General features: G+C 39.4%; 1 protein-coding gene across 1 annotated transcript in view; it reads right to left on the reverse strand.

Annotated features, from left to right (window-relative positions):
* Window positions 1-547: 547 nt before the first annotated feature.
* The window catches only part of PAX3 (paired box 3), a 93,099-nt gene continuing 79,755 nt past the window's right edge, over window positions 548-13,891 (reverse strand). The window contains exons 8-9 of the mRNA XM_007105348.2: window positions 2,573-2,819; window positions 548-2,078 (exon numbers count right to left, since the gene is read on the reverse strand). Coding sequence (XP_007105410.1) covers window positions 2,044-2,078; window positions 2,573-2,819 — 282 coding nt within the window. The 3' untranslated portion in view covers window positions 548-2,043. The remainder of the gene's footprint in view (window positions 2,079-2,572; window positions 2,820-13,891) is intronic.

Genomic DNA, 13,891 nt, shown 5'->3' on the forward strand with positions numbered 1-13,891 from the left:
CCGATGCAGGGGACGCGGGTTCGCGCCCCGGTCCGGGAGGATCCCACGTGCCGCGGAGCGGCTGGGCCCGTGAGCAGTGGCCGCTGAGCCTGCGCGTCCGGAGCCTGCGCCCCGCAACGGGAGAGGCCGCGGCAGTGAGAGGCCCGCGTACCACAAAAAAAAAAAAAAAAAAAAAAAAAAAAAAAAAAGTATATATAGTTGTGAGGCAAATTTTATTATATTAATATTAATGAGTTATGCAGATGAACAAGGTGACCATGAGGTTGATTTGGTCATTGGAACATCCTGATAATTGGTGGATGAATTTGGAGATTGTCTTTCCTTCTTATTCCAGAATAACTTTTTGTGATAATGATAAAGTGTATACCGATATTTGATGTAGAATTATTTCTAGGTAAAGAAATAAAAGAAATTGAATATGTAAAAAAATTAATTAAAAAATAAAAGGCATTAGATTGCAAGTGAACAATATGCTTTGTTGGTTCCCCATTTCCAAGTTTTTATTAATACTGCGTTCACCAGTTCCCCCAAAAAAGCAGTGTTGGGCAAGTTTTCATAACTGTTTATTCATTATAAATAGTAAATATTTACTGCACTTTTTACAGGAAAGACATTTTTACAACACATTGTTGTTGGCTGAGGCTGCAACACGAAGATAGCGCTTCTCTTGATCCATCACCCCCTAAGACCAACGTAGGAACTAAACTCAGTACTATGTCTAGTCTCACTAACTCACTACGTCATAGTTCTTAACTCTAAAAGGAATGTACTTGTGCCTACCTCGTTCATGGTTCCAAGAATAGAAAGAAATAAATAACACTGCATTCCACCTTCCTGTTCCTCTTAACATCTCAAAAAACAAATTTACTGACATTCTAAAATGTCACCACACAAACGTATGTAAACCTCAATTCCTATCATCTTTCAATCTCAGGTATTATTGTATAATTTAAAAGCACATGACAGCCACATGGACATTTCTGGTGTTGCCCTGCCTTTCATAGAAAAGAGAAGAATGTAAACGAAGTCATTTTAAAAGCATTATTCTCAAACATGGTCTCTAACCAAAAGGAGCAAGCCGGGTATTGGTTGTCCAGCAAATGGCAAACCTCACTGCATTCTACCACAATGAATCATGGGCTGCGAAAATAAAGCACCTGCAAAAATATAGTTCTGATTCTGTTTCTATGGCCCTGGCCAATGCCAAAGCATCCATGAGGTACACAGTTATTGCACACTGATAAGCAGCTGTGGGAATGCACATCACTTCTCCACCACGCCCTCCCCCCGCCCAGGTTGGCTTCCAAATGAAACTAAATTGGGCAAATGTCACACACCTCTCCCACACTGAGAAAGAGAACAAGCTTTTCTTCTGGTTCCCCCATGTCCTGTTAGCAAGACGTGTCCATCCAGGACATGTATTGACAACTGAATTACAGGTGAGGATAAGATAACAAATAATTTATCTGGGAGGTCCTTTACATCTAGTCTAACTTCCTAAAAATGGTGGCATTTATTTTTATATCCATTTCCAGTGTGTAAAAGTCAAGGATTCCTCCGTTCCTGCTTCATGGAGTGAGCAGTTTTAAGGTTGTAGAAGTGTCAGCATTGGACATCAAACTTGTTATACTTTATTCTCCGACTATATTTTCAGAACATTCTGCTTGCCCAAACCAGTCAAGATAAATCACACACACACACACACACACACACATGCACACAAATGGAATGTTTTAGCTCCTTGATCATCAGCACTAGAGAGTTGGGATATTTGATATGTAGCCATGTTAAATCATTGCCTTAAAATGTTGCAGTTGTCTTTTATTGTTCCGGATCTTCCTTTTCTCCACTGCTTTTGTCCAACACGTTCAAAAGAATTTGAAACCAACTACTGGAGAAAGAAAATCAATCATTCTCCTTTGTCTCCTGTCGAGACCGCCCCCCAAGAGGGTGATTTTTTTTTTTTTTTCTGAGAAGATTCTTCACGTCTAGGCTGTGGAGACCGGAAACAGGGCCAGTTTAATCTCCAAGTGGACAGTTCACTTATGCGATATCTGGCTTGAGATAATGAAAGGCACCTGTAAGGAAACACACGCAGCTTTTCAGGTCAGGCTGGGACAATTCACAGCAAGGGGCAAAATCAGCTACAGGCTGACAATGTCATATTTAATACCGAGGTATCAAAGGATCGAGACGAATATTTTTATTCCTAAGACAAGTTTGACAGAACTCTGTGTCCTTGGGATTACACCCCATATGATCCTTGAGCTGACCTCATTAAGAACATGTGTTTCTAATGCCAGAGGTTATTTCATTTTGGCCAACCCTTGTGTTTTACCTAGTGGCAATCAGCTTTCACGTCTCAGCAATTAATAACCGCAAGATGTTGTTGACATTGGTTAAGAAAATAATTATACTGGGAAGCCCTTGCTGGAACAACCAGCTGGCTTTGCCACAAAATTGATACCAGGATGGAAGGCTTAATCATGCTGGCAGCTCCCCTTTCTCAAGGAAGAGTTAAAGTGTTTCACCCTTCCAGGAGTAATTACCCCCTAGAAAGTCCAAGGCTTACTTTGTCCATACTGCCCATATTGGTAGCCTGTGACAGGGTCCATACTGTAGCCCGTGGTGCTATAGGTGGGTGGACAATAAGACTGAGAGGTTGGCAGACTGTCCAAGCTCTTCATATGGTCTAGTCTCTGACTGCAGCTGGCCGACACCGTCGTGGTAGGTTCCAGGCCCCCAGTGAGAGGCGAGAGCGCGTAGTCGGTCTGGGGCTGATGGGGTACCCCACCGTGGTTAGTCAGGAGTCCCATTACCTAAAATAAACAGGCAGATTAGGAAGAAGTGAGAATTCAGGGAGGACCAGACCCTAGCCTGTAGCCGAAAGGATAACTGAAAAAGGCCAAGTTTTACTTCTTCGGCAATCTACTGCTAAAGAGCTGTCCCGAAGACGGTGACCTCCATTCGAAGTGGCAGAGATATTACATCACGTCCAGTGATAACATCTGACTGCAGTTTCAAAAAGAAGGAGAGGGGGAAAGGGGAAGGAGGGTGGGGGAAGAAGGGAAAAGAAAAAGAAGGAAGGAGAGAGGGTGGGGGAGAGAGGACACCGTGCCCCTAGTGATAAAATCATACTGGAAATTCAAAGAAGGAGGGACACAGAGACGGAAGGTTGGAAGGAGGAAGAAATTATATCTGTTCGTATTGAATCATGTTTAACCATGTATTACAACTGGGAGTTTCACATGTCATTTTAAACAAACATTTGCTTACATTTTTTTTAAGTTGAATCCAAATCAAATTCTTTTTGTGTATTTTGAGATCTCTGTGTCTTTTTTCATAGAGTTCCCTCTCACGAAAACTCCACTCCCCATCCTGGCCATCCTTCAGTAATTAGAAATTAGTACACCCTCCCTGATATTCCCTCGCGTTTTCCTCATCCCTCTTACTGTGTAATTAGTACTTGGTCCCCTACTTTGAATTATGAGAGCTCTGAGGGGAGTAATCTACCGATTTTCATATCGTCGGCACCTAACAGAGGGCTGGCACATGTTAGGTACTGAATGAGTGAATGAATGAACGGTAAATGATTCTCCAAATAACTGCCCCCATTACCTAATCCTTTCATTTCTTCTCTAAACTAACATTTTCATAAGAAGTGTTAAAAAAAAAAAAAGCCTCAAATGCAAACATGTTATAAAGAGTCTGCTCGGTTTTTTAAATAACCCTGGAGAGCAAGAGAACTTTTAAAAAAACAAAACTGTGATAACAGAACAACTTTCCGATTAGCACGGTGACAAGTTTCACAAACACAGGCTCGCTGACCCTTACAACGCCTTGTGATGGAAGCAAGTAGATAATTAATTTTGCAGCTGGAAAACTGCCACCCAAGAGAGGAAGTGATTTTTCTCAACTTCATGCAAGTCAGGGGACTCAAAAAGCAATCGCAGAAGAAATCGACTGCTGAGTGAAGAGCTTCCAGAAAATATCACCTGCTTACAAAGTATTTCAATGCAGGGACCCACCACTGCACAATATTTCCATCCTAGTCCTGTTGTATTTTAAGACGTTTGAAGCATATGGAGATTAAAGTGTACAAATAAGAGCAAGATGAGAGGGCAGTAATGAAACTCAACCCTGATTTTAGGTCTTGGGTTATCCACCAAGGTAATTCAGGCCACAGAATCCTGGATGGAGGGGGTACCAGCAAGGCAGAAGGGAGGGATGAATCTCGCATTCCAGAAAGCTTCCTAAATTAGATTCCAAAACCAGTGAGGCCACAATCCCCTTTGGGAAGGGTCTGCATAATCCTCATAGCTAAACAAAATCTTCTTGAACTAAAGCTTTAAACTGATCCATCTTCAATTAGCCCCAAAAGACCAAAAAAAAAAAAGAAAAAGAGAAAACAAAAGAGAATCTGTTCACCACCTTCTATGGATTACCCTTCTTCCTCCATTTTAACAAGCCATGATTCTCCTCACCATCCCACCCCGGCAAGTTTCTACTCTCCATTTCCTTGTCTCCCTTTCACTTGAGTTCTTCTATGTGTGAGCAGATGGGAAGGCGGGCTGGTGTGGGGAAAGCAACACAGTCTTACCCAAATTTTTAAAGACATTCCAAGGGATCAAAATTTTCTTGAGCTTGAGATTTTTCAAAATGTCTAAAAATTACTTATATTCCAAAAAAAAAAAATCGTATGTTTCAGAGCATACTTTTGTTTTATTGGGGATTAGGGGTAAGTGAGAGTCACAGAGTAAAGTAAGAATAGGAGTCACAGCTAAAGGAGGATGAAAAGTCACCAGAACATGGGGCTCCCATACACTGCTGATTACAGTAAGTTAATTACTTCATTTTCTCATTTAAAAAACCTGAACATAGCCCCAAATGCATTTATTTCCTGAATATTCTTCCATCTATATATATTTTTTTCTTTTTTGCCTTTCTTTGAGTTCATGTAGATGATTTTGCAGTATATACTTGGAAAATTCATAAATGTCAACTGATATACTAATTTATTAAATATTTTCTTTCAGCCCAAATTACGAACGTCTATTAGAAGAGAAGTCTTTAAAGTAGAGGTTGTTCGGTGCCAAACACACTCCTTTCAAATCAGGAGTACCTCTCTGTGTACTGGTCTAATGGGCAAGAATGGACAAGGAAAATTAAAATACTAAAAAAGTGATATTTTTAATGAAAGGGGGATTATGGCACAGGGCACAAATATTTTACTGTGTAAATAATCTGTGCTAAGTTTTTTTTAAAAGCACTTAGAAAAAGCAACTTTGTAACTGTATAAATTCAAAGAAAAATATCCAGTGGTACTGGATTAAAAGGAAATATATTTTTAATAGTGTCCTTCATGAAGATACTTACTTGAAATTCCGTTAATGGTATACCTCTTTAAGGAAGAAATGTAATACTCTATACACAGTCACAGTTGAAGAGTAATAGAAGAATTTTATTCAAAACATGCACACTCTCCCATGAGCTATATGTACATTTTTGTGATAAACTTTTTTTAATCCTCTGCCATATATTTCTTGTTTGCATAACTTTGAAGGCCGCAATAATTCTGTCTATGGGAGGAAAAAAACATGAAGATCCTAGAAAGAGAAGGAATGAGTCCTTCCTATAAGCAAAATTCAGCTGATGATGTTCACGTAGCAACTTTTTGCAACTGTTGAATTAGAAAATACCTTAGGACAGGAAGACCTTGAAATATATTTGTTGGAGGATGGAGAACATACGGTACCATCTGCCAAGGCTCTACTCCAGGGCAAGAGAAAGATAGCTCCTTAAAGGTGCCAGGGCACAGTGTCCTAAAGACATCCCAGTTCATGATCCAATCAGGAGGGATGGCTGCTGTGTGAATGGAACAAGGGGGATGCTTGATGGATCTTCGTGTCACTATTATGACTGTCACACACCGGAAGCTCGTGACAGCTCCTGCTTTAGCAATTGCCCTTAGCTCAGCAGCCCAATACTTGCGGGAGCTAATGTGAGGAAATAAAGAGGACCAGAGACCCGTTATCTTGCTTAGAGGCAGATATTCTCCCACGAGTTTTTCTTTCCACTGTGATGGTCACACACTGTAATCATGACTTCTTTCTCAAGAATTAGATGAGGATGGGAAAAGAGGCACTAATACTTCCCTACATTTGCTCTGAAATGGAAATTAATGAATAATGACAACTAACGCAATTTATTTCAATATTTCACACTGAGAAAACTTGAGAAATGTACATCATTGTAACAGCTTCTTCTTTAAAAATTAAAAAGGAAATCTGTGTTGGAAAAGAAAAATCACTATATCAATACAGAATGCATTACTTTCCCCTAACATAATTTAAAACCTCAAATCTCTATGGAAGGGTCCCATTACATTTTTATGTACATTTCTTTAAAAGCAATTTTGCTATTTAATGTGGTTCAAGGGAAGCTATGGAAATTTCTTTCTGCTGCACAAAGTTGGTAAACAGACTTCTTAGAACTCCCCCAATATGGTCATGGAATGTCTTCCAGTCATATTTTCTTTTTAAGAATATTGTCAGGATCTCTTTCATATAAGCTTTTCCTACAGCAATTTGTAATTCAAAGCCTAAAATAAAATCTCCATTGGTTGCAAAGTGGGGGATTTTTCCTCATAAGCCATTAATAAGCTATTTCTATTACAGGGCTGGCATTTTTGCCTGATTTTATTTTATTTTTTAATTTGAGGTAGGAGAAACACAATTGCCTGGTTTTCACAAACAATTTCACAGGAAAAGAAAGAAACTCAGGGCTAACCAGTTCTGTCTACTGAACATCAATCACATTCTTATTAAATATCAGATGAGTCCAGGAACTGCAATGAACAGGAAAAGTCTTCCTTCTATAAAGATCTCTGTTCTGTCTCCTTGGGAACGCAGGTGTGAGGAGGACTTTTTTTTTTTTTTTTTTTTTTTTAGTTGAGTACAACTCTTAGGTGAGGCATCTGGAAGAAAATCTATTAAGTATATCAGTAAATTGTTACCTCCAAAACATTTCCCAGACACCGTTTCTAAATTGTTTTACGGCTAACCTTTAAAAACAAATTCAAGCCTTAGAATCGTGAACTGGGACTTCTGCTGGTTCCTCAGTCATTCCCTTTATTAGAGACTTTGTTGAAGATCTTTTTAAGCTCATTCTCAAGTTTCAGAATTCCAAATAAGTTGTTTATATCTTGATTGGGAGATTATATGGTCCAGGAAAAACTAACTCTTTACAATTGCTTTATGCCATATTTCTCTTGAATTAATTTTCCTATTGTAAGATTAAATATAAAAGATAAAAAACTAAGAGCCAAGTTAAGATTTACATTTAAAACAATGTGTCTGGGAAACAGCCTCTTGGCTTAAGTGTTACGATTTTGCCATCAGTTGAAAGTGCTCAGAGCTTATCAGAAATCTAAAATGATTTAGCAAATTATGGTGTACGTCTAGAAGCTTCTTTTTCTCCTTAGCAGGAATCCTGGTTCATGTCTTTATTTTCTTTTTTGCTCTTAAGCAATCAGATGCTTTTCTGATTTAACATTTAATAATACACATTTAGTTGCATTTTAGAAAACCATTGTGAATTACAGCTTTGTATGACATAAAGGGGGCTTTTTATAGCTTCTACACTTTTCTCAAAAGGCTAAGGATTATAAACTTTTAAAATTTGGATATAATTTATTTCCACAACCAAACAAAAAATTCAAATGTTTATGCAAGTGGTTTTTTTCCCCGATACGGGTACTACTGGAGTTATGTTATGCTTAAATATCAGCGACTGTATCTTTGAGGCTGTAACTAACCCTAAACTTCAACGGCGGAGATTTTCCTGAAAATGTTGTCTTCAGATTCAAATGCCTTGGGAATTATCCTGCACTTGATTAGCATCTAAATAATTAGATTTTTTGGCCCTGTCTGTTTGAAAGCTGTAAGAGGGAAGTTGCCTGAAGGCAGAAGTTTCTAGCAAGGTAAGGATGGTGACCTTCTCACCCACCCAGAGTTACGGGAAGGGCATGGCTGACCTTTACCTAACCAGATAGAAAACCAGTGCGTGTAAAACGTCCAGCTAAATACACCCTTATTTTTTATTTTAATCCTTAGCTAACATTTTAAAGTAGCTATGTTTCACACATGATGAAGAAGTATGCGTGTCAGACAAGTGTGGTTCATATGGTGCATATATTTCCAAGTTTTATTTGCAAAGAGCACAGTGAGTACCTTCTCAGTTAAACTCTAAGTGTTACATGGGCTTTAATCTCCAGCTCTGTGACAAGTTACAGAACGACTTTTACTTTATTGATTCTTTAGAATACCTATTTCTCAATAGACCTAAGCTGTCAAACGGATAGCAATATTCTTTAGAGACTGATGACTAAAATATAAACCTAGGCAAAAAAATTAGCATAGAAATGGCTTGCAAGAGACATATATACATATACACATACAGAGTTTACTTCTAGACAGTGATGAACAATCGTATCGTGTCCATCTATTATCAATAAAATAAAGCCCATTAAGAAAAAGCTCATTTCACCTAAATGAAAAAGTATGGTTAATACAGTTGGTATTTGACTATGTTAGACCCACCATGGGCCGTAATAAAATTCTCATATGTTTTAATTCATTTACGCATGCCTGCATTTAATATGCTTTGTGACCATGTCTACAATTAATGTGATTTATGAGAAAGGAACATGTGCGATATTGGGGGGGTAGGGTGTAGCATACATATTTTTTCTTCTGTGAATGAAAAATATAGCAAGACGGCTCAAGGAAAATTGTTGGCTGTTAGCATATTAAGACGGACTGACAGAGCCCTGAGTAAACTTGGGGGAGTTAATGATATCCTCTTATCTGACCCTGACACATTTGCAGCATGTAATTTACAGAAGCTCTGTCCAGGGAATCTTGACAAATGCTCCTAACGATGTCAGGGCAGTGTTCCATTCTAATGTAAAACAGATGTGGGTCAGATACCCTCATTCATCACTTAACGCAGAGAGTCTCAAACTCTTTCTGAGAGGAATGACATTACCTGCTGTTAACTCTTATTTCAGGAAACAACAGCAGCCCTCTAAAGAGTAAGCACTAGGGCTTCCCTGGTGGCGCAGTGGTTGCGCGTCCGCCTGCCGGTGCAGGGGAACCGGGTTCGCGCCCCGGTCCGGGAGGATCCCGCTCCGCAACGGGAGAGGCCACGGCAGAGGGAGGCCCGCATACCACAAAAAAAAAAAAAAAAAAAAAAAAAAAAGAGTAAGCACTCAAACCTATCACCATTTCAAAAACATGACTGTAGAAAATTAAGCATGTATCTTGGTTTAATTTTATGACTACTTCTGGACGTTTGCTAAATATTAATTGACCTCTTGAGACCTAGGATTCCAAATATAGAAAGGGAAAAAGCTCTATGCTGGGCATCCCACAGTACTTCAGTGAGATGGTGTTTAAAACTTTATCTCTAATTGCCCATAAGCTAAGCCGGCATCCAAGAAAATGCAGGGCCGATTCACCTAATAACCATTCCTAAATGCACACCTTGCTGAATCTTAACTGCCCAGTTCTGTCTGAGATTCACGCAGAACTTTACAATAACCCAGGTGTCCACGTTACCTTTTAGAAAGAAGGACCTCCACACTGCCTCCCTGAAGCATAGGGGTGCTGGGCTACACTGTATCTTCACTCCCCAAAAACTTCCCCTTCCACCCGATACTACAACTGTGTGGAGGGCAGACATTCCAGGCTACTGAGGGAGGAAAAATTTGCCCGGCTCAACAGTGAAACTTCTTCTTTCTTCCAGATCATGTGTGATGCAGGCAAATGTTTCTGTGGCTGCCCAAGGTCCCTGTCATAAGACTCCATCTACTAAACGCCTGAAGATTACAGAAGAGAAATTTCCCTACACTTCTCTTCATGTGAAGGAAGATAAGTCCTTAGGACAGAGAAAAGAGCCAACTGAAAAGATCAAGTGATACTGATTTAACGAGTAGATAGCAGGAAAATTGTTTCTATTAACTACGGGAAAGCAGTGCACAGCCTTGCAAAAGTCTGAGAATGAACTTACCCTTCAGGAAGTGTTTTCTGCCCTGTTTCACAGGTCTTGTGTTAAGGCAGAATAAGCTTTCAATTAAGATGCATGGAAATTTGTAACAACTCTATACATATGGGACAACATCTGAGAATACAGCCTTCTAAGAACCAGAAGCTACTATTCCAGTAAGCTAAAGTCCTACCTACTTTAATCCCCCCCACCTTCCCGACTCCAGGGACACTGGACCAATAAAGATGTTGCACTGCTTTTCCACCTGAAAACTTACTTGTGTTCTTGATCATAAATTGGGCAGTGGCTATGTCTCCTATTCCCAGGCAACTTGAAGTAGCTGGCAACATCCAGGACCCACAGTGAGGCCATATACATAGTTCTTTGACCTACGGAAATTAAATCTACTCCTACAGATCTTGACAAAATAGTCTTTGTAATTTAGTGATAAAAGGACTACTGCCCAATCAGTTAAATCAAAATTACTTAGATTGCCCCTTACTTTCTAAAACCTTGCTATTGCACCTGTTCTTTTAGCTACCTTTCTCTTTTGCTGGTGAGAGAGAAGTATAGCGTTCAACAGATTCTCTTGCCTTTGAGGTATCTAGTATCATAAAAGCTAGACCGTAGATTTTTTAAAAATGAGTTCATGTCAATATTATATTTCAAGGGACTTCCCTGGTGGTACACTGATTAAGAATCTGCCTGCCAATGCAGGGGACATGGGTTCGAGCCCTGGTCCGGGAAGATCCCACATGTCGCGGAGCAACTAAGCCCGTGAGCCACAACTACTGAAGCCTGTGTGCCACACTACTGAAGCCCATGCGCCTAGAGCCCGTGCTCTGCAACAAGAGAAGCCACTGCAGTGAGAAGCCCACGCACCGCAACGAAGAGTAGCCCCCCGCTCACCACAACTAGAGAAAGCCCGCGTGCAACAACGAAGACCCAATGCAGCCAAAAACAAATAAATAAGTAAATAAATAAATTTTTGAAATTACATTTCAATAAATCAAAACAAGAACAAGAATAGGAAACAATAGGACAACCCTGTCCCCTCCCTACTCTTAGACCCATGGAATGAAGGATGGTTGCCTCTTCTTTTCATTGTAGTGGGTTCTCATGTTATTGTGATCTGAATTACTCAAACAAAACCAATTTTTGTACGTTGTATTTCTGGTGAGTTTCATATCCCAGGAGCATTACGACTGCATTCTGAATGGACACCAATATGTGTCCTTAGGTCTTTAAAATGTCTGAGTAGAATACCTTAAAATACTCCAGTCCACCAAGAAACTGCTTTTCCTTTGATGGTATTGAGCTTCCACATTTGTCTTCTTCAACAGGGACAAAGAAAAGTACGTTTTTTTGTCAGAGGCCTGCGTGATATTTTTCAGCAAACAATAATGAGAGCTCTGTTGCAACAAACAGTATTATCACTTTATCAAAATGCATTTAATCCTTTCAAGTACTGTGTTTCTCAGCGTAGCTCTATAGGGTGATCCTTTTTCAGTATCTCCCAAGTTTAACAGGAGGATGAAACAGAAGCTGAGATAGTTTAAGCAACTTGCCTGAAGACACACAGCTAGTGAGTGGCTGTTAAGTACTGGAATCTAGTGCTTTTGACTTTGGGGCTCCTGCTTAGATCAATGAATTATACCCACACGGCCGTCAGTTCACTAAATAGGAATTCTCTCTGTTTTTACTCCCTTTTTCTGCCTATCTTAACATTATTAAGCAGTTCATAGCTTCTTCTTTAAAATTACTCTTTTTCCTGCTAAGGTCACTTGCAGAGGGTGACAATGTATTGAAGCAGGAGATAACATCAGACATTAAATAGAAGAAACATTCACTAGTGAAAACAAATTAAAGAACAATTCTAGAAATGGACAAATCATGAGTTGGATCTCTACCCATTTTTTTCATTCGGCACTTCCTAGGAAATGTTCCTCAAAACTTGGTAGTCTGATACTCAACAAAAGGGATCCCCAGTTAAATTAGAGAACACTGAGTTAAGCAAACATGTTTCTATACTGCAAGACTTGTCAGAGCCTTTAGTAGGCTAATGTGCACTGGGACTCTGAAAGATAAAGGGATATAATTTGAAATATTTACCAGATCGTTGACTGACAATCCTTTTTCCCCAAACCACTATTCCAAAGAGCCCACTTTGGGGAACAAGCCTTTATTATGAGACACTGTTTGGTTTCTGGGTGTTCAAAGATGATTATGACCTAGTATCATGCCTCTAGAAGCTAATGGTCCAAAGGGGGATGGATATGTTATAATACAGTGTGGTATGTATTTTAACAAGGTATAAACACACTAATGTGGCATCAACAGAGACTAAAACAAGAAATTTTGCCTACAAGTGTCATAGAAGGGTTCACACTGAACTAGAAATTTTCCCTTGGAATCTTATATATAGAGGGTCAGCTCTTCAGAGGGTTTTTATACTTGCTCTTAGCCAAAAGGCCGAGAAGTGATATAGAGGGTTTTTTTAATCGGCAACTGTTTAATTAGATTTTGTAATGCAAGCTGCCCAAAATGAGACATCAGTATTTTTTGGAGGGGGAAAAGATGGTTATTTCTTTAAATAATGCCTGCATCCTTCATTAGTTCAGTGCTGAGGACAGCCTGCCCGGTCATCTCACAGCTCCGAAATATTCCGTGCAAGGTAGAAACACAGCCCTTTGATTCTACAAAATGCACTATCTCAAAGGGTCTCCCAATTTACCATCTTTTCCATTGATCAGTGGAGACAATAGAATCACTAATCTCAGAAACTCTAGTTTACTGAACTCTAGCTAAACGTCAAGAGGAATTTTTAAATATTACACTATACATTGAAAAATATACACCTCTGATGAAACCCAGACTGTTTTGCAGAGACAGATTCTTTAAAAAAAAAAAAAAAATAGTATACAACTAATGACTGAATCCAGTCTTCTGTGTCTGCAGTACAAAGCACACATTCAGCCTCTAATTGAATAAATATGCAAGTATTGAGATTTCTATAGATATTGCCATTTTGCAAATGCAGTAATAAATTAAAAGCTTTACATTGCATTCCAACCACATATAAAGGGTTGATTCAGACCATTGGCCTCACACGAGAATTCAGCACGGCTCTCCTATGTTTTACTGACGAAAAAGAAATACTTTTTATTCCAGTAGCTTAGTTATAGACCAAGCAATCACACTCAATTTTTTCTCTTCAATGGCTAAAGGAATTCAAATGGGCCTAAAAACCTTGGGGTTGTTACATTTTTTGTCTAATGTACAAGAGAAAGTAGCTGATGGAATTTCTACTTAAATCCATTTAGTTCAGCAAGAAAGGTTTTCTTGTGGCTCATTTCAGTGACATGATGTAAGATTCAGTCACTGGTGGCCGCTGCTCCCTCCCTTCCCTTAAAAAAGAGATTTTGGCCAAGTACTTGTTTCTCTCACAATTCTCCAACTAACTCAAGAGGCTGTGGCTAGGGCTGACATAAACCAGGGCTCTCCTCATGCTCTTTAAGGGTAGCAACCACAGCCTTCAGAGAAAAACCAAAGGCACCAGGTCAATTACAGCCTGCATTGATTCAACAAATGGATTAGCAGCAATGTTTTCACCACCAAGCAGAATATCTTGAAAACCTAATATGGCGGAATGGAAACATGCAAATGGCCAGTGGTTACTCTGGTGTAGCTGAAATGGACCTATTTATGATCATAAACATCCTTGAGCCTTCCTAAACATGTAAAGGCTTCTGCAGCCCTGGTTTTGAGCTCATGAATTGCTTTAGAAATGAAACAGAGAGAGGCTGAAGCTTCGGAGAGGCTGCCACTTTTGTACAGAATGTCT

This window comes from Physeter macrocephalus, chromosome 2 (genome assembly GCF_002837175.3).
Source record: "Physeter macrocephalus isolate SW-GA chromosome 2, ASM283717v5, whole genome shotgun sequence".
In the NCBI taxonomy this organism is placed as follows: domain Eukaryota; kingdom Metazoa; phylum Chordata; class Mammalia; order Artiodactyla; family Physeteridae; genus Physeter; species Physeter macrocephalus.